Genomic DNA, 19695 nt, shown 5'->3' with positions numbered 1-19695 from the left:
AAAGCTGTCTTTCAAGCTGGGGAAAGAAAGAAGAGTGACTACCACTTTCCTAAAGGAAGAGTACTTTTCCACAGAGAGCTTCAGAATCCCAGTTACGTTCCCTGGCGGATGCTGCTAATGGTGATGATGCCAGATATCACTAGGCAATAGATTGCACTGAAGCAAGGGGATCATTAATTGCTTCAAAACAAGCATCCTGGTAAGGCCTTGGCAGAGGCCAGGCTGCTACAAATGAAATCCACCTGGCTCCAGAGTCTGGCCATGCCACATGGAACAGATGTATGCTCAATTACAGAAGAACCAACCCTGTGTTTCATCTAGCTACTTGATCTGCTCAATTTGTTTAAAGCTGTGGTTCTCAAAGTGCCTATGCTAGCATCATCAGCAGCATCTGGGAACTTGTTAGAAATGCACATTCTCACCTCCACCCCAGACTTTCTTGAAAAAGAAAAATAGACTGTGTATTTACAAGCCCTCCAAGTAATCCTCTTGCACAGTCAATCAAGTTTGAGAGCTATTGGCTTAAAGAAATGTGTGACAGAGAGGGTGTGTGTGTGTGTGTGTGTGTGTGTGTGTGTGTGTGTGTCTGTGCATGCGCACATGCATGCTCCTCCCTGGTCTCCACTTGGCCGACCAGTGTCCCAGCAACCCCTGGCATCCTGAGTTCCTTTCTGGGCCACGGGGGACCAGTGTATTCATCAGCTTCTGGGATGATGCAGCCCATAATCCTTAGGAAGTTTTTTGTCAATGGCAAAAAACTTTTTACCTTTTTACCATTGGTGGCAAGTATTTACTTCATTGCTTTAACAAGCATTTCCTGAGGCCTGCAGGTAACACCAGTGTAGAAGACAGAGAAAGAGCAGTCAAGGCCTGTGAGGCCTCTTAACCGTAGAGAAGATCTGCAAAACTTCTAACCTTTTGCAATACCTGGGGCTTATTAGAAACGCAGAGTCTCCGGCCCTGTCTCTGATTTAGAACATGCATCTTAGCAAGATCCTGAGGTGACTCATAAGTACCCTGAAGCCTGAGAAGCATTGCACCAGGTAACAACTTAGCAGTGTGAAAAAGAGGATGCTAGACGTGGTATCTGTAGGGGTTATTAGTGAATTAGTACTGAGACAATGAGCATTATAAAACAAGTACATCCAATAATTTTTAAAAGTCTATTTCAGTTCCCGTGGCAAAGAGTGAAAAGTGAGAAACAAACACATCTGGGAGGACAGGAAGCTCAATCCAGGGAAGAGCAGAAAGACAGAAAATTGGGGGAAACACTTTTCTTTCTCCCACTCCTCCTTCCCACAACTGAATCTTGTCCAGGCCTACAACTGTTCCTGCTCCAAATCTTACATCTGCTTTTATTCCCACCTCTGTGCCTTTCTCATCTACTGGATCCCCTGATTCCCTAGGCCGGGTTTCCTTAAATCCATTCGTCCTCAGGGGAGTTTGAGGAGCCCTTTCCTCTTGGTCTGACAGGCCCTTTCCGCCTCTGTGGGTTTTATCATCTGTGCAGGACTCAGAAGGAAGCAGCTGCTTGTTGTGTCCTAAGCACCAGATGGCTTTAGGTTCAGGTTTAGGCTGTTATTTCCTGAAGTGTGTTCCTGAGAGCCCTAGAGCCCACCCACCCCCACCCCCGCCGATTTTCCCACAAAAAATACAGTTTGTCAATTAAATAGATTTTGAAAATGCAGAAAACACCCAATTTTCCACTTGTAAATTTACATGCAGATTAGCATGCTGAAGGCTTCTTGCTTCAGAGACACCACAATGCTGCTAGTAAGGTGGGCTGGGCTCCAGAGGCAGGAAGGCAGAACCTGGGGAGGGGATGCAGGAATGATCTTGGTGTGTAAGGGATGGGGCCATGCCATATGCCGAAAAAAAAGTATGGAAAGGTCCTGGGGACATATTAGATTTGAAGAGAGATGATACCTACCCATGCGGAACATTTTGCTTTTTCTTTCATTACTGAATGCCCCTCTTTGTTCTTGTCCAGATTGGGGAATTGCAGTAGAACAGAGCACATCAGGAAAGGCTGAGCATTGGTGTTCAGAGTCTACAAGCGCTCAGTGATCTGTGTTCTAAGATCATGGTGGCTTGCATGGCGTCATTGAAAGTCATTGTGAGCCTTATCTGCTCAGGCACAGCGGGTGGCAGTAGGGAATTTAGATGAGGACAAAAACTTCCTGGGGCTGAATAGCGGTGAGTTTCTAATCATATTTTTGCTTTCATCTGGGGCTTGAATAGCTTTTCTGCCTGATAGTGATGAGCCCTATTCCTCAGTTGCCCTTTGCTTTTGCTAGCAATACCAATTTTAGATGTCGTACTTTTGTTTTATGAGGGTATTTCCCAAGGCTGTTTTAGGAGTGGACATGGCTCTGCTTGTCATAAGTGCAACCTGACAGTGGTGTTTTGAGTCAGCCTCTTCCTTTTCCTGTACCCTTGGCTGTTTCTCACCCTGGAGCGTCTTGGGCTTGGCTGGATTGAGGGGGCTGGTGGAAGACATATTTGCCTTGCAGGTATAATTCCTCAGAGAATAAACCGTCTTTGAAACCACACACACATATATTTTACACATGTGGGCAACTGAAAGAAAATTAGGCTCTCATTGTTACATTTTAACATTGAGCAGTGATGGTAAGGAGAGTGGTCCTGATGAGAAGATATTTGTATTGTGGATATCTGTGGTTATGATTTAGCCTGTGGTATGTATGCTTTGCCAGTGTTTTCTCTTTTTGTGAGAAAACGTCACATCCATCTCAGGGAAGAAGTAGACCCATAACTCTTTGTGCCACATTTTATCCCCTACATGGTACCTACCATTATTATTAGTCTGAACACCTTACTCTTTCATGTGGAAAAGTGATGTGAAAAAGCAGAAAGATCTGGGATTAGAAAGTATGGACTTGGATCCTACTGCTCCTGCCTAACAGTATGGTAACCTTTCATCTGCCGCAGTTTCCTCATATTCAAAGCAGAAATTGGAGTATGAACCATAATGCTACCGTCTGTCACAGATTTACATTACCACAGGTCGGGTACAGCTGCTAAGTAATTTACCTAAGTTTTCTCATTTAATCTTCCAGCATCTAGTCAGATCCTTTGCCTCGGGACTGGGAAGAGTTTTCCAAGCACAAAAGCCACTGACAGCATGACAGAGGAAGCAAGCTATTGACTTAACTACATAACATTTACGGTTGAAACTCAAAAGGACAAATACTCTACTATAAAATGTTTAAAATTCTCAGACCTTAGTAGAAAAATAAGCAAAGCGAGGAATAAGTAATTTAGAGAAAAGAAAGTACAGTCACTAAAACATTTAAATATTTACTCTAACTAGTAATCAAAGAAATTAAAATTTAAAAACATTACTTTTTGCCTATCAAATTTTTTAAAACCTTTTTTTAAAGTGAAAATTTCAGTGTTAGCCAGGATGTAGTGAAAGCTGCACCCTCTTACATTGCTGGCGGGCATGTGGATTGGAACAGCTTTTTTTGAGAGCAATGTGACAAAATGTGTCAAGAGCCTCAACAAATGTTCACACTCAGCTGATCTGCTAATTCCACTTCCAGGAACTAATCCTGAGGAAATAATCAGACATGTGGGCAGGCATTTATGTAAAGAGGCTAATTTCTGGCCGGGCACGGTGGCTCACGCTTGTAATCCCAGCACTTTGGGAGGCTGAGGCAGGCGGATCATCAGGTCAAGAGACTGAGACCATCCTGGCCGACATGGTGAAACCCCGTCTCTGCTAAAAATACAAAAATTAGCTGAGCATAGTGACGCGAGCCTGTAGTCCCAGCTACTTGGGAGGCTAAGGCAGGCGAATTGCTTGAACCTGGGAGGTGAAGGTTGCAGTGAGCCAAAATGGCGCCACTGCACTCCAGCCTGGCGACAGAGCGAGACTGCATCTCACCAAAAAAAAAAAGAGGCTAACTTCCATGTTATTTTTAATTTAACACAACCCAAATGGCTAACCATAGAGGGTAACTCCATAGGATGGAATGATATGCAACCATTAAAGATTGTATTTTTATTCCTTTCTGGCTTTTCTGGAGGAAAAATTTTTTAAAGATTTTGAAATTATGTTTTTAAAGAATTTGAAGTGATACAAGGGCAATTCTGAAAATATAATAAACAATATGATCTCAACTTTATAAAAAGGAAAATAATACACACATATGATAAAAACTAGGAGGAAATATACTAAAATGTTAGCAATCATCTCTCTCTAAGTGGTGGGATTATGGGTGATGTTTATTTTCTTTATGCTTTTCTTGATTTGTTCAGTGGTATCCAGAGACAGAGAGAGAAGGAGAGAGGGGGAAAGAGTGTATTATACAACAGTCCTCTTTAAACTGTTAATGAAGTATTCAGGTGTAAAGAACTGCAATTAATGTAAATGGAAATATTTGTAAGGCCTCTCCCAATATTTTTAGCTCTAGTTTATGAAGAAAGATAGACATGGAATCAAGGGTATATTCACACATTCATACCCTGGGATAAGTGTTTTCTTTAAAGCCTGTTTTAGACCCTAGGCTAATGTCGGGCCAGCGTGTGTTGAACATTAATCCTTAACATTCATGTTGCTATCTACTGATTTTATATTTGGATATTCAGCTATACTCAACAGTCTTCTGCCTGTTGAAGACTTTGGTGAGAATCTCTTTTGTCTGTGATATGGAGTGAGAAATAGGTTCATTGACTGTACAAAATCTGCCTGGCAGATACGGGGATTTGAAATGAACTTGTTTTAAATAAAGGTGTCAAGTGATGTGGTTCTGTTTTGGCTGGACCATCCCAAGTGCCAGCCTTGCGTATTCGGAAAGGTGGTTTGCCCTAATTAAGGTTCCAAGCAGTACAGTTGCAAGTGGTTTGTGAAATAAAAGGCATTCTTGCTTCCCTCTGGAACCTTATGGTTGCTTTCTTAAGGCTCGGTTTTATGCTAGCCCAGCAAAAAATAAGAACTATGAAAGCAGTCTTTCACATCTGTGGAAAAAAAAAAAAAATCTGTATAAAAGTAGTCTTTCACTTTATGACTGTACTACAAACACACACACACACACACACACACATGCTAGCTCCTAGCATGATGCAGTTTCATTGATACATGCTAAAATGGGGTGCTATATATAGAGACAGAGATAATCGCTAAGTGTGTACAGTTGAAAGAATGCTTATGGTGTCCAAGGATTAAAAAGTGTGAGAGAAAAGGAGAGTAGAGATGAGGTTTCTTCAAACTAGTTCTCAAACCTGTTGAAATTAAATATCTGGCACTAGAGCCTGGGGCATTCTAATGCAGCCTGTCGAAGCTGGATCTTGGGAACCACTGTCTTAGCTGTACTTTGCTGTCATGTATTTTATTCTGTGCTGTCTAGTACAATATCCACTAACCATCTGTGATGGTTGAGCTCTTGAAATGAGGTAGTTTGCCTGAGGAGCTGAATTTTTAATATTAATTAATTGATTCTTAAGTTGAAATGCAAATAGCCACATGAGACTAGTAACTACCATATTAGACAGAGCAGCCTTAACCTATTGTATACTGTCCTTCACTTGGGAATGAAGTTATTTTCAGTGCACCCTTCCAACAGGCTGTGCCTTTTGTCATTGTGACACAGTGATGCTCCAGAACCTCCTTCTGGGAGAATGAAGGCATCACCAAGCCTTTAGTAGCCACACCCAGTCACATGACCTGCATTTTGTAATATAATTTGCTCAGTGTGGTCTTCAAGCCCTCGCTCAGTGCATAAAATGTTACTTCTCAAAGCCTTTGTCATCTCACAAAACTAAAATTTCATCCTCAGCCCAGGATTTTTGACTCATGTTGTTTGTTTTTTTGTAGTAGTTTCATTTTTAACCAAGGAAATCATTTTTAATCTTCTCCCTTGTTGTTCAAAGGGTTTAAAAGTTCAGCATGGTGAGTTTTTATGGGGCGTTTAATGAGAAGCCAAGCATTGTAAACATATCCAAAGGATCACAGTAGTGTAGTTTACCAAATCCTTTTCCTATGCACACTGACCTGACCTCCCTTCAAAATATGAAACAGATGGACCTAGCTAGAATTCTCCAGCTACTCCAGACATTATTGTCAAGGTTTCTCACATTCTAAAACCTGGTGAGATGAGGCTTGCCCTTGAATGGAACCAAGAGTCCCTGACAAGACTGTAAGCTGCATGGAGGCAGGTGCTATGTCTGTCTTGTCCTGGGTTCTTTTCTGGCCTTATTGTGGCATCTACCAGATCCCAGAGGCTGCATGTTGGTGAAGTGAATTACTGTTCTTGCCATAGAGAAAATGGGCTGGCTAAAGGGACATGTAAAGCAGAGAGAAGACAAGATCAGGGAAGGGAACATTTGGGATTGAAGTGATTTGATTCAGGAGAAAGTACTTGCCCTCCACAACTTTACCTACACCTAGCAGGTAAGAAGAAGAAAGATTACAGTGACAAATAATGTAGTTCTATCCTGGTGAAAATCATTGAGTACCATGATGGTGATTACTTAGACTAGAGATTAGAATGAGCTCTGAAGAATTGAAATTCAAGCCAGAGAGACTGGTAAAATTTCAGCTTTTAATAATTCAAATGCTCTTGTGCTGCAGCCTATTTATTTGTTTTTCATCTAATGTTACAGTTCTAAGAAACTTAACAAGTTAGACTGCCTGTGGTGGTGCTATATCTGCCCACTTATCAGCATTTTTTGTTTTCTTGAAATTTTAGGCACAGAAAAATGAGAGAGAGTCTATCAGACAGAAGTTGGCACTTGGAAGCTTCTTTGATGATGGCCCAGGAATTTATACCAGCTGTAGCAAAAGTGGGAAGCCAAGCCTTTCTTCCCGGTGAGTGTTCTTTTGAGTTGAATTTCTGATATGTACACAGTGGATTTTGTCACTTGACTATTCTAATAAAAAATGGCTTTTAAATCTTCCGTAGTTTTTTTTTTCCCCTCGCATAATGGGTTTTAGACCCTTCCCCACTTGTTTGTTCGTTTCTTTGTTGTTGTTATTGTTGTTATTGGCTCATTGCCCAGCTACCTGAGGTCAGATTTTTATATTCCATTTTTTTCTAGACACAGTACTGATGTTGTGCACTGACAGAGGAATCAAGCCACACACTAAGCAAGCTGACTTATGATTAGAGACATGTGGTAGACTACCAAATTTCCCATAAGCAGTCACAGATCACCCAGAATCCCCCCCCGACACATTTGATTGCAGTAAATACTCGTAACTGAGAAATGCAATTCCCGCTTTGATCATTCAATGTTTATTACAGTTCTTAACCTGTCCTCCAGGTGGTTTTTCTTGATCTTAATTTATTTCAGGATATCATTACTCTTTATCATAATTTATTTCAGGATATTATTGGTCACTTGCATAGCTTCTAATTCCAAGTAAGACATGTTTAAATTATAATTTTATCTAAAAAACAGTGCTATAGGCCAGAGTTTCTCAAACTTTAATGTGCTTATGAATCATCTGGGGATTTTGTTAAAATGAAGACTCTGATTCAGTAGATCTAGGTGAGGCTCAAGATCCTCCATTTCTGTGAAGCCTCAGCTGTGATATTCATGCTGCCATTCCATAGGTTACTTTGATTAGTGAAAGTACAGACAATCTGCAAAGTTAGGCATTACAAATACGGGTATTCCAAGTGATGAAAGCACGTAGAACGTTTTTACTAAGATATAGTAACTGATGACCTATCGGCATTCTCATGGTCTCCTCCTCAGTCCTCAAATGTCTGTTTCCTCTTCCTTTGGGCTAAAAGCAAATATACTCTGTTAAAATACTCAGTTATTTTACCATCTTCAGCTAGGCGTTGGAAACAAATTATAGTATTTATGCATCCATTTAACCAACATATTTCTTCCATGTCTTCGTGTGAGGCCTGGAACTAGGCACTTTTTAAATATCTATCTGTATTCCATATGACTTTCAGTAAGGCTTGTACTACTGTCTTATCCTGAGAGATTCTAAATCAGCAACAATCAGAAAGCAGACACATACTCACATATACACCTATTTGTGAGGCACTGCAGGCAGATCAGTACATCAAGACAAGAACGCCAGTTTTACCAGGCAGTGTTCCAGCATCTCTTCCTCAGCTGGGTGCCAGTTCTGTCTCAGAACATTCCTTTGTATTCCTACACATCCCTCCAGAACTGGATGATCAGCCCTCCCCTTTCCCTTGGGAGCACCTCTTTCCCCTCCCAGTTAGATGTGGCAGAAGACGCTTTGGCCTAGGAACCTGGAGGTCTGAGGATTAGTCCTAGTACATTTCTAATTTTGAGACTTTAACAATTTACTTAGTTTTACCATGTCTCATTTTCTTCATTTTTGTGAAATGAGAGCATTGGACCATATCATCTTAATAGATCTCTGCCGCTGCACTCTGATATTTCCCAGAGTGCCAAAATTTCTTCTTTTAGAAGCCCAATCTGTCTGTTCAACAATGTCATATCCCTGTTACAAATGAGAGGTTTTGGTTTTGAAAATCAATGAGATATATATACATACACACACACACACACACACACACATATATACACCTATGTACATATATATAACCCATATACATGTATATGTACATAGGTATATATGAATGTATACATATGTATATGTGTCTCCGTGTGTGTGTATATATGTGTACTCCAGGTATATTTATATTATCCTTGTCCCACTCTCCAGAAGTAATAACTTTTTACTTCTTAACTGTTTCTTCTGGTATTTACCTACATATCTCTAAATAAAATGTTTATCTTCTTAGTTTTTATTTTAACCATCAGACTATCTACTATTAAAAAAACAGTGATTTAGCTTTTTTTATAGCCCTCCCAAAGACTCTCATCTCTTCTATTCTTCCTTTAGAGTAATTTCATAATTTAGAGTCAAATAGCTATTTAGTGTTTACATTATTAAGATTATGCATTATTCATCGCTTCTCAGCCTTTTAGCTAAGATCAAGTGTAGATTATGCATTATTCTCACTGAACCATGTAGTAAACTATGGTTACTTGAGAAATTTTATTTTTTTTTGTCCTAGAATTAGAATTGCCTGCTTTTTCCCCATGTACTGCATTTGTATTCCAGTGTGTGAATATACCACAATTTATTTGGCCACTCTCCTGATAATGGGCACTGGATTGTTTCAAAGGTTTTGCTCTTATGAACAATGCTACTTACAAACATTCTTGTACATGTCTTCTGCTGTACATATGCAAGTGTTTCTCTTTGGGGAATACCTAGGGGTGGAATTACTAGGAAAATACATGAATGTTTACACTTAGAATATAATGTCACACTGTTTTTCAACACGGTTGCAACAAGTTATACTCCTACCATCAATGTTTCAGAGATCCTGTGGATCCCTAACATTGCTAACATTTGATATTGCCAATTTCTTTTAAGTTTTTGTGAATTGAATAGGTATAAAATTATTTTTATTGCGTATATTAGCCATATTTGTTTTCTCTTCTGTGAAGTATCTGTTTGGGTCCTATGCCAAATTGCTGTTGGATTCCTTATGCTTTTCTCATCGACTTATCGAAGTTCTTCAGTCATGATACTAATGCTTAATACATTGTATGTATTGCATATATCATCTCCCAAGTTGTAACTTGTTTTTCACTTTTTAAATATGTGTTTTATGACCATAAGTTCTTAATTTTATGGGTTAATTTTATACAGAATTTTATCAAACTTTTCTAATCAATGGCTTTCTGTATCTTGTGTAAGAAATTTTCTTCTCCCCCAAGATCCAATAGACATTCATTAGACTTCCTACCAAGAGTTGAAAGTGTTGAGTTTTTAAAAGTCTGCAATCAATCAAAAATTGATTTCTTAATATGGGATGGAGAAGTCAAATTTGATCGTTTTCCTTATAGATGACCATTTCTTTATCATATTTATTGAACAATCACTCTTTTACTCACTGATCTTATAGACTACTCCCATGGATACTGCATATTAGTGGAAATATATTCTATTTCATTATTGTTTCTATCTCAGCAGCAAAATATAGTCTTAATTACAATAGCTTCAAAATAAGTCCTGATATCTGGACAGGAAAGTTCTTTTTGTTATTCTTTTTCTTCAGAAGTATGCTGTCCGTTATGGCTTTTTTTATTCCTCCACATAAACTTTAAATAATATAATCAAGTTTAATAAAATACTCTCTTGGAATTTTGAATGTAATTGCGTTGATTCTATAGACCAATTTAGGAAGCATTACATTTTCACATTGTCTTTCTATCCATGAATATGGTCTGTCTTTCCATTTATTTAGATCTTATTGGATATTTCTTAATAAGGTTTTATAATTTCTCATTTAGACATATTATACATCCCTTGTTATATTTATTTCTAGATACTTGCTATTCTGATATCTTAAATTCTCTTCAGTAATGCTTTCTCATTTGCTGCTGGATAACAGAAATGCAATGAACTTTGTATACTAGTGTTATATCCAGCCACTTTGTTATTGCTTCTATTACTTCTCCACTCTCCTATTATTTCTAATAAAGTTGTCTGTAGATTCCCTGGGATTTTTGAACAATGATATCATCTACAAATAATGGCAGCTTTATTTATTCATTTCCAATTCTCATGCTCCTGGTTTCTTTCTTTGTCTTATTGGATTAGGTAGGTACCCTAATACAGTGAGGATTAGAAATAGTAGTAGTTGGAATCCTTAGGTAATTTCTCATATTAAATGAAATGTTTCTACTGTTTTCCCATTTCAGATTATGTTAATTTTATGTTTTCTTTAATGATTCTCTTTATGAGATGATATTCCCTTCCAGTTATAACTTACAAAGAATTTTTATCATGAATGGGTATTTAACTTTATCACATGCTTTTTCTTCATCTGTTGAGGTGAAGAAAAAGTATAATTTCACTCTGTTAAGCTATTGTATGAATTAACGAATTACATTTATAGATTTTCAAAATATTAAACTGTGCTAGCATACCCAGTCTAAACCTAAACTGGTTAGGGAGTATTATATTTTTTCAGATACTGTTGGAGTATTATATTTTTTCAGATACTAATATTATAAATAAAATCTGAGTAAATAAATTATAAATAAAATTAACATTTTATTTATAACATTTTGTTTAGGATTGTTAGATTTATATTCATGATGGACATGGATGTATTGTATTCTTTTCTTCTGATATTTTTGTTTGGTTTTAGTATCGGGTCATGCTGGCTTAAAAACGGATTGGGAACTATTCTCTTTCATATTGTCTAAGAAAAGTTTACATAATATTTTTATGATCTGTTTCTATAAAGTTTGGTAGGATTCATTTCTCTCTGGGCCTGGTGTTTACTTTGTGTATTTGCTTTAACAACAGCTTCCATTTCTTAAGTGGTTATAATATTATACATACTTTTTATTTCCTCAGATCAGTCTGATGAGTTGTATTTTTCTAGGAATATGTCCATTTTGTTTGTTTTCAAAATTGTTGGCATATTTTCTCATTTCACTAAAAATATTAATTTTAATTAAGTTGTTTAAAATGTTTTCTTCTGATCTGTTGTCCATCACGACTTTCTGAGTTTATTTTTTGTTTGTTTTGCTTTCTGCCCACCAATAACTAAGTATAAGACACTAAAAGCTGTTTATAAACTGTGGTTGGCGCTAGTTGGCATCCGTCATCTGCTTAGAGAGCTCTTCCCTGACCACCCTGTTAAAAGTAAACACTCTCATACCCATCACTTTGTCCTGTCTTATCCTGCTTATCTTCTTACCCTGATTTGTTGGTATGTGTGGGGGGGTGGGAGAGAAGGAGGGTGCTTATTACTACCTGACATGGTAGTGTGTATACTTTGTTCTGTCTTTCTCTAGCTCTAAAATATAAGCTCTAAGATAGCAGGTCTTCATCTCTATTTTGTTCACCACTGTAACTAATGCCTAAAATAGTGTCTAATACATAATCACTAAATATTTATTGAACAAATGAATGGTGAACTTCACTACAGAATGGCCAAGTAAGGACACAGTTCTTTCATTGGGATGCATCTAATTAAGAATATCTAGGGGTCTTTTCTCTTGGGCTATGAATTGTGACTGAGAGAAACCCTCCAACCTCATCTTGAGTCATTTTATACCTGGCTGCCAATGTTTTAAGACTCTAGCAGGGGAAAGATGGGAACCGTAGCACGTAAAATTTTACTTAATTTCCTTGATTTCAGTAAAGCACCTGTTTGCCACCTCAGCTGTGCCTGAGCGTGCTCCAGTCTCAACCTCTTAAGACAGTAAGTTTTCTGATTCTGCCAGGCCACAGGTGGTCAGGGCAGATAGCAGGGCAAGAGGGTCCTTTCAGGTGTTAAATCAGTCTTCCTTTGTGTTCAGTCCTACTTCACTCCCCTACTTTCAGCTGTATCTGAGCATTCCCAGGATTCTGCAGTGGAAATGCATGTGCTTCCTCTACCAGCCTCCCGTGTGGGCACACGGTAGATTGAGGTAGTTACATGAAATACTCCCCACCCATCTGCATATTATCTTCTAAAATTTCGTCAAAATCTCTTGTGTGCTGTTGTTTCTGTTTCCTTTTTCTTTGTCCATGTAGATTTATACCTTCTTTTTTTCTTTAATATTATTTTGGTAGGATTTCAGAAATGAGAGTAGATACTTGTGCTCAATATGTCATAGTTAACTAGAAGGTTTTCACTATTTTTAATAGCAGAAATATGTTGAATAAAACCCTGTGTGGAAACCCAGTTTGGCAGTCCTCCTTTTGTTCAGGAGGACTGAAGGAGAGAGACTGGACTACCTCTGCCCAGAAAATGTGTCCCCCATCCTAATTGCCCCTTTCCATGCCTCCCCTTTGGCACCTCTCTCCATCCTTCCCCTACAAGCCCCTGAAGCCTACTTGAAACTCTTCTGGCAGAGCAGAATTTGAAAATCACTGAGTCATCTGCCCCCTGCAGAGACAGGGCTATCTAAACACAAATGTATTTCACAGTAGCTCATAACAAGCTACATTTGTTGACTCATCATAAGGAAGATTATTTATATCCCGTTTTTTCTGATACTTTCATCTCCATGTTCTGGGATGAGATCATCCTCTGAGAACATGATGAGTGTTTCGGATCCCTCTCAGAATGATGGTTAATAATGAGACTAAATGTTTCTAAGAAGTATCACTTTCTCCCTGTAAATTTAAAGTTTGCAAAGACTGACTGTCATCCTCCTCATCAGTAATAATGTAGGAGAAAAGCCTTTAGAATGTTCAGTTGCAATTGTGTAACCCATACTCCCTATCCCTGTTAGAATTTGTTTCTACTGCATCACTATCCCTGAAATTCTTCATTGAACTGGAAATACCTTACCTCTTACTTACAAAAGTACTTGAGGGATGTCAGAACATTGAGTTCACCAGTATGGTACTCCAAAATGTACCAGAGCACATAACAGTATTTGAAAAACCATTAGGTAACTTACAGAAAACCTATCATTTTTTATGCCCTCCTCCAAGGATTACCTCTAGTATTCTAAAATATTACGCAATTTCAACAGTGAAATAAGATTTTAAGTGGATCTTTCGAGGAGTAATAAGATTAAAACCAGGTAAACCTGATACCAGTCTACTACTCTGAAGAGCTCAATGCCCAATTTTACATGAGGCCGGAGATTTAAAATTAATTGACCAAGCAGTGGATTCCTAAATGGCAAGCTTACTTTTTAAGGCAGGGCCTACTGAGGTGAGTGGGATCTTTGGCAAACTAATGGAGTTCTGTTATGTTTCTTTAAAGACTGTATATTTGCCTGTAAAAACTAACTTCATGAACAGTGTGTGAGAAATTATCAAGTAACATGAGGGTCTGGGAAGACTGGAGTTTCAACTGTTCCTGTGAGCATGAGTTCCTCTTAGTTGTCTGTTGGGTTTTAGTCCCACTGGATTTTTCTAGATGTTGCTATCTCCTAAAGCACATCTTAAGAGTGACAAGCTGTTAAATGAAAGCTAGGCTTACAATAATCCCATAAAGACATTTCATGCCTAATACTGCAGCAAAATAATATTTGATGTTGCTTCATAACTCAACTAATTAAATTTGACTTATACTGAAATGTGACAAGTAGAGGGAGTGTCATTTTTTTCTTCAAAATTTGCTAATCCACACAGTATCAGCCCTTTACAAACTGAAACTGTACAACCTTTGTCATTTTTTCTATTTAAAAGTGTTTCTGTAAAAAGATTTTTTAAAGCTTAAAATGAAATGAGAAAAATGAATTATCTATTTTTGAAATAAAGTTTCTAAGAAATATTAGGGTTAGTCATATTCTTGAAGAAACATTTTGTCTATTATTACTAGTATAATACTTTCCTATAAAAAATGTTTTCATTGGCCAAACTAATGATCAGTTAGCATTATGTGTCAGATGATGAACTTATGTAGCTTAGTGTAATTAAAGGAATAGAAACAGGCTTAGCTGCTGTGGGAACACAAGATAGAGTAGTCTTTATTGGTAGATATCTAGGAAATCTTTTATTTTTTAAACATTACAAACTGACCTAACATTGTGAAGGAAGCTTTCTCTGCCTTCTCCTTTTACCTTTTCTCACAGTAACCATGAAATAAATTTGATTCTCACCTCTCTTCTTACCTTACCCCAAGAGAGATCTTATTTACATACATATAAATATAAATAGTCTTTTTCATAAAGTGTACAATGGGATGATGTAACCTAAAATACGCTATACCATTTTCTCCAAATGCTGAATATTATGAAAGACAGAAATTCCCCAGAGAACTTTTGAGCAGCTGCTTTGAATAATGATTACTGTTTACTTAACTCAACCATTCCAACATCACCCAATCAAAACTCATTTCTTTCTTGGCCTTATAGGTTTATTGGTAAATGGCTGAGACAAGGCCAATAATGGACACCTGCCATCTCCTTTTGTATTTGGGCTGGAGGGCAAGGAGTAGGGGGCACCCTAATCAGGGAGCTGTTATCAGCTGGCCCAATAACAGTGAATCCAGAGAGACTTCAAAGACATAGGATCCACAGGGACTTTAAAAGTGAGGAATTGGGAATCCGTATATACGACGTGCCACAGAATCACAGGTCGAACCAGCATCATTTTGCCAAGAAAGTCAATCATCCTTTTGTCTCTAACAGTAATAACTTTTGTATGATTTTCTGGAAGAAGTAAGCAGAATGGTTGTATCTGCTCAGCGTTAGTGAGGAAAGAGGTTGTCTAGTTCCAACTCAGTGAAATTGCCTGTCTGTGGCATCTTTCTTGAAATAATAGATGCATACTCTAGCAACCTATTTATAACACGCAACATATCTTTTACATTTCATATTAATCTCATACATATACTAAAGATTTGCTTTAAAAACCCTTCATATAAGTATTTCCAAGGTGTGTGTCTTTGCAAATGGTAGCTTATGACCTCTTTTTTTACACTCTTTGAAAAGCCACTGGGTAATCTAAAAAAACAAAAAACAAAAAACTATCTTTTTTTATGCCCTCCTCCAAGGATTACTTCCAATATTCTAAAATATTACACAATTTCAAAAGTGAAACAAGATTTGAAGTGGATCTTTTGAGGAGTAATAAGATTAAAATGGCAAAACAAATTTAATTATGTAAGCAATTCTTCTCCTTCACAAACCTAAAAGAAAAGCAAATTGGTATTTGTGAAATTTTCTTTGTCTAATAAATAGCCTCACTTTACAATAACGCCAATGACCCTGGTTTAATTAGGTGCAATTAATTTTGTGCAAGCTGAATTTGACATCTTGCTAGAGGCACAACCAGCTGTACCCTGTCTTATGAATTTTTTTTATCACCAATGAGAATTCAATTGCCTGAGCTATTGCAAAAGAGGGGGAGGCAGGAAGAAAAAGGCCACAGGGCTGCATTTTATATTTAAAAATGGCTCTAGTGGACAGCTGAATGTTTAATTAAAAGAGCTTCAAGGAATTATTTTTCATTGGTGCATCATCTTTGACAAGCTATGATGACTTTATTACTCTAGTTTGCATTCTCTTTGGACAGTGGTCCCACACATGTGTCTAGACACACACAGTTCACGTGACAAGGCTCCATTGAGAGTGCAGAAAGCTGCTAGAAAACATTCTCACTGACTGCAGGTGAGCCATGGCATCTAAGGTTTAACGCCATCCTTTTATTCAATCCTGTTGTAAAATTTTCTGTCCTGCTTGGATTGTTCTCATTCAGATTATTGTACACATTAAAAACCCATGGAAGGCCAGGCACAGTGGCATGTGCCTGTAGTAACAGCTACTCAGGACGCTGAGATGGGAGGATCCCTTGAGTCCAGGAGCTTGAGGATAGTTTAGGCAACACAGCGAGACCCTGTCTCTTAAAAAAAACAAAACAAACAAACCATGGAAGAGATTTCTGATGAGAACAGAAACCGTTAGTGCAATCAACAGATTACAAAGAAGAAAACAAGATCCAATGGCTTTAATTTGTTAAATGCTTTTTAAGTAGACAGAATATTTATGTGTGGCATTAGAAAATCAGTGTCATTGAAAACACTATATAAAAAGCTTAGATCCTGCCATATTTGTCCCCCGTTCTTCCAGTCTCCCTGTTTCTCTCACCAGAGACAATCACTGTTCCAGGATTTGTATTTGTTCTTCCACCATCGATCATGAGGTGGTGTATCCACATGCTCTGTTACTCACCATGGTTTTTCACTCATCAACATGTTTCAACACTGCCTGCCTGTTCACTAGGCAGGCAGTGTAGTGTGGTGGGTACAAGCAGGGTGTTGGGAACTAGAGGGTCTGACTTGAAATCTTGACTCTGACACTTACTAGCACTTACTAATGACTTCATTTGTGGCTCAGTTTCCTCATCTGTAAAATGGGGTAATAATTGTGCCTACTTCATGGGATTACTGTGAGGAAGACCAGTAAAGCACTCAGAAGAGTGCCTGGATGAGAGTCAGTGCTGCATTAGTAGGTGCTGCTACAATATTTCATTATCCTTTGTATTTACTCTTAGACACCATTGATTGTAAGACAAACAGTTATTTTATGTACCACTAAAAACGAAAAGCCACTGCCATTCAAACAGTGGCATATGCCTTCTTAACACTTATAATTTTTATTTTAGTTATTGAAAGAGTCGTTTTAGACTTTTTTGGATATACGCTTTTATCATATGTCTCTTGTGCACACAAAAAAAGAAAAAAAGGTGAAACACGTTGGCAAATGTTGTTCTAAAACTTTTTCACATTTACAGTCCAACTCTCCACTTAACCACTTTACCTGAGAGCTGTCATGTCTCAGCTTTTGGGCCATCGGGAGATGGAGTACATCACCTTCCAAGCCATTGTACCCCCATCTGCAAGGTTTGATGCTGGAGCTTTGTTGTTCTTATCAGAAGGCATGAGTGGACAACCAGTGCCCACCTCTTCTTTGGGGATTATTACCTGGTTTGTGGGCTGATAGGGTTAAGTACTGCAATCATGCCACCACCTACCTGAGGTACAGCAGCTGAGATACATCCCTATCTTAGGCCGGGTGTGGTGACTCTTGCCTGAAATCCCAGCCCTTTGGGAGGCAGAGGCAGGTGGATCACCTGAGGTCAGGAGTTCAAGATCAGCACAGTCAACATGATGAAACCCCCATCTCTACTAAAAATACAAAAATTAGCCAGGTGTGGTGGCGGGCACCTGTAATCCCAGCTACTCAGGAGGCTAAGGCAGGAGAATCGTTTGAACCCTGGAGGCGGAGGCTGCGGTGAGCCGAGATCATGCCATTGCACTCCAGCCTGGGTGACAAGAGCGAAACTCCGTCTCAAAAAATAAAAAATAAATAAAGACTGCAAAAGGTAAATAACCACGCTTCATAGAATCAATGCAGTCTTATCGATCCACTGCGTTCTTTTTCACAACTGCTTAGAATTCAAACAGTCACAAACTAAATCATGAAAGCCAGTGTTTTTGAGATGAAGCTTACCATGGAACCAAGCCTAAATAGTGTCCCCAAAATGTTTCTAAACATGAACATAAAAAGTGGTAAAGCAGTGCTTTAGTGGTCAAAAGAATAAAAGAATTGGCAATTGAGATTTTCACCTACTTCAGGAATATGCCTCAAACACACACACAGGCACTGACTTTCTGCTGTCATGTTTTTACCCAGTCCGCATGAACATTTTCAAAGGTCTGGAAGGGGAAAAGTATTTCTTCTCTAACCTTCATTGCCTCAACAGCCAAAACTCATCAGCAGGTGGGGTAGATAGATATTTAAACTCTGTCTGGGCTGAGCAGAATAAATAGGCAGCCTGGCTTTAAAAATACAGTTAAATTTATATCAATTACGTTAGAGTCTATAATTTACTGCAGATCCAAGGAGGAGAATGAAATCGAGACTGAATTGAGGAGGAATGTCAACAGTTGAATCACAGTCCATCCACAGAAATGTTCACTTATAAGAAAATGTTTCTTGCTGCCTACGGATCTCCCACGACCCCTAGCACTCTGCCAAAAACAAAAACCCGGCCTGACTCATGTGTGAGTCAGTGCCTGCATAGACGTGGCTGAGTCAGACACACAGCCATCCTCTTCCAGCTATCAAACACTGATCTACTCACCTTTTCTCCAACACACAAATGCTAATCATCAACTCAGTCATGTTCTTTCCTTTTCTTTTTTAAATTCCTGCCAAGGCTGGGCGCAGTGGCTCATGCCTGTAATCCCAGCACTTTGGGAGGCCAAGGCATGTCGATCACGTGAGGTCAGGAGTTTGGGACCAGCCTGGCCAACATGCTGAAACTCTGTCTCTACTAAAAATACAAAAGCCAGGTGTGGTGGCGGGTGCTTGTAGTCCGAGCTACTCGGGAGGCTGAGGCAGGAGTATCACTTGAACCCAGGAGGCAGAGGTTGCAGTGAGCCAAGATTGTACCACTGCACTCCAGCCTGGGCAACAGAGTGAGACTCTGTCTCAAAAAAAAAAAAAAGAAAAATAAATAAATCCCTGCCAAATGCCCATATGTAGCACCTCAGAGGTGCTCAAAAGAGGAAAATCCAGAGCCAACTGAATCTCTCTCACTAAAAAAAAAAACAAAAAAGTATATTTCCTGACATTTTTTTCTACGCATATATCTGCATATTTTTGTTTATAAAATTGAAATTATAGCATAGGTACTGTTTTTAGCCTTTCTTTTACTTAATAGTTGGAAACTTTCATCCAATCTAATAATATTGGACTATTCTTATTCATAAGATTCATCTAATGTAATAATATTGGACTAATCTTATTCATAAGGTTAGTATTTCTACTAGCTGCAGAATAGCCCATCATATATTTCACCATAATATACTTTATCAATCTTTATTGTTAGGCATTTAAGTTGTTGCCAGCTTTTGGTTTTGGTTTTGGTTTGGTTTTGCTTTCTTTTTTTTTTTTTTTAAATCTTTCTTCTCTTTTTTTCTACCATTAATGAATTTGTTTCATCCTTTTTAAAGTGCCCTGACGTTTCAAGACAGACTTTCCTAAAGTATCAGTGTTGTGATAGTGTGTAATTTAACCTCTCTGAGCCGTTGTTTTCTCATATGTGAAACAGGGTTCACAGTGCTACTTCATGTGTATCTGAGGGTTACACGTAAAATAGCAAAATGCCTGGCACATAGTAGATGCTCAAAAATAGTAACTTTTAATTTCAGAATACAGATTACTTGGAAATTACTTGGCCTTATTTAAGAT

General features: G+C 38.3%; 1 protein-coding gene across 11 annotated transcripts in view; it reads left to right on the top strand.

The window, feature by feature from the left end:
* SCHIP1 (schwannomin interacting protein 1) overlaps window positions 1-19695 on the top strand; it is a 164967-nt gene that overhangs the window by 127084 nt on the left and 18188 nt on the right. For all 11 annotated transcript variants that reach the window (XM_038002297.2, XM_073023486.1, XM_038002298.2 and 8 more), the window contains one exon: window positions 6714-6832. In XM_038002297.2, the coding sequence (XP_037858225.2) occupies window positions 6714-6832 (119 nt within the window). The remainder of the gene's footprint in view (window positions 1-6713; window positions 6833-19695) is intronic.

Source organism: Chlorocebus sabaeus, chromosome 15 (genome assembly GCF_047675955.1).
Source record: "Chlorocebus sabaeus isolate Y175 chromosome 15, mChlSab1.0.hap1, whole genome shotgun sequence".
NCBI lineage: Eukaryota > Metazoa > Chordata > Mammalia > Primates > Cercopithecidae > Chlorocebus > Chlorocebus sabaeus.
This window is presented reverse-complemented; position numbering and strand designations above follow the sequence as displayed.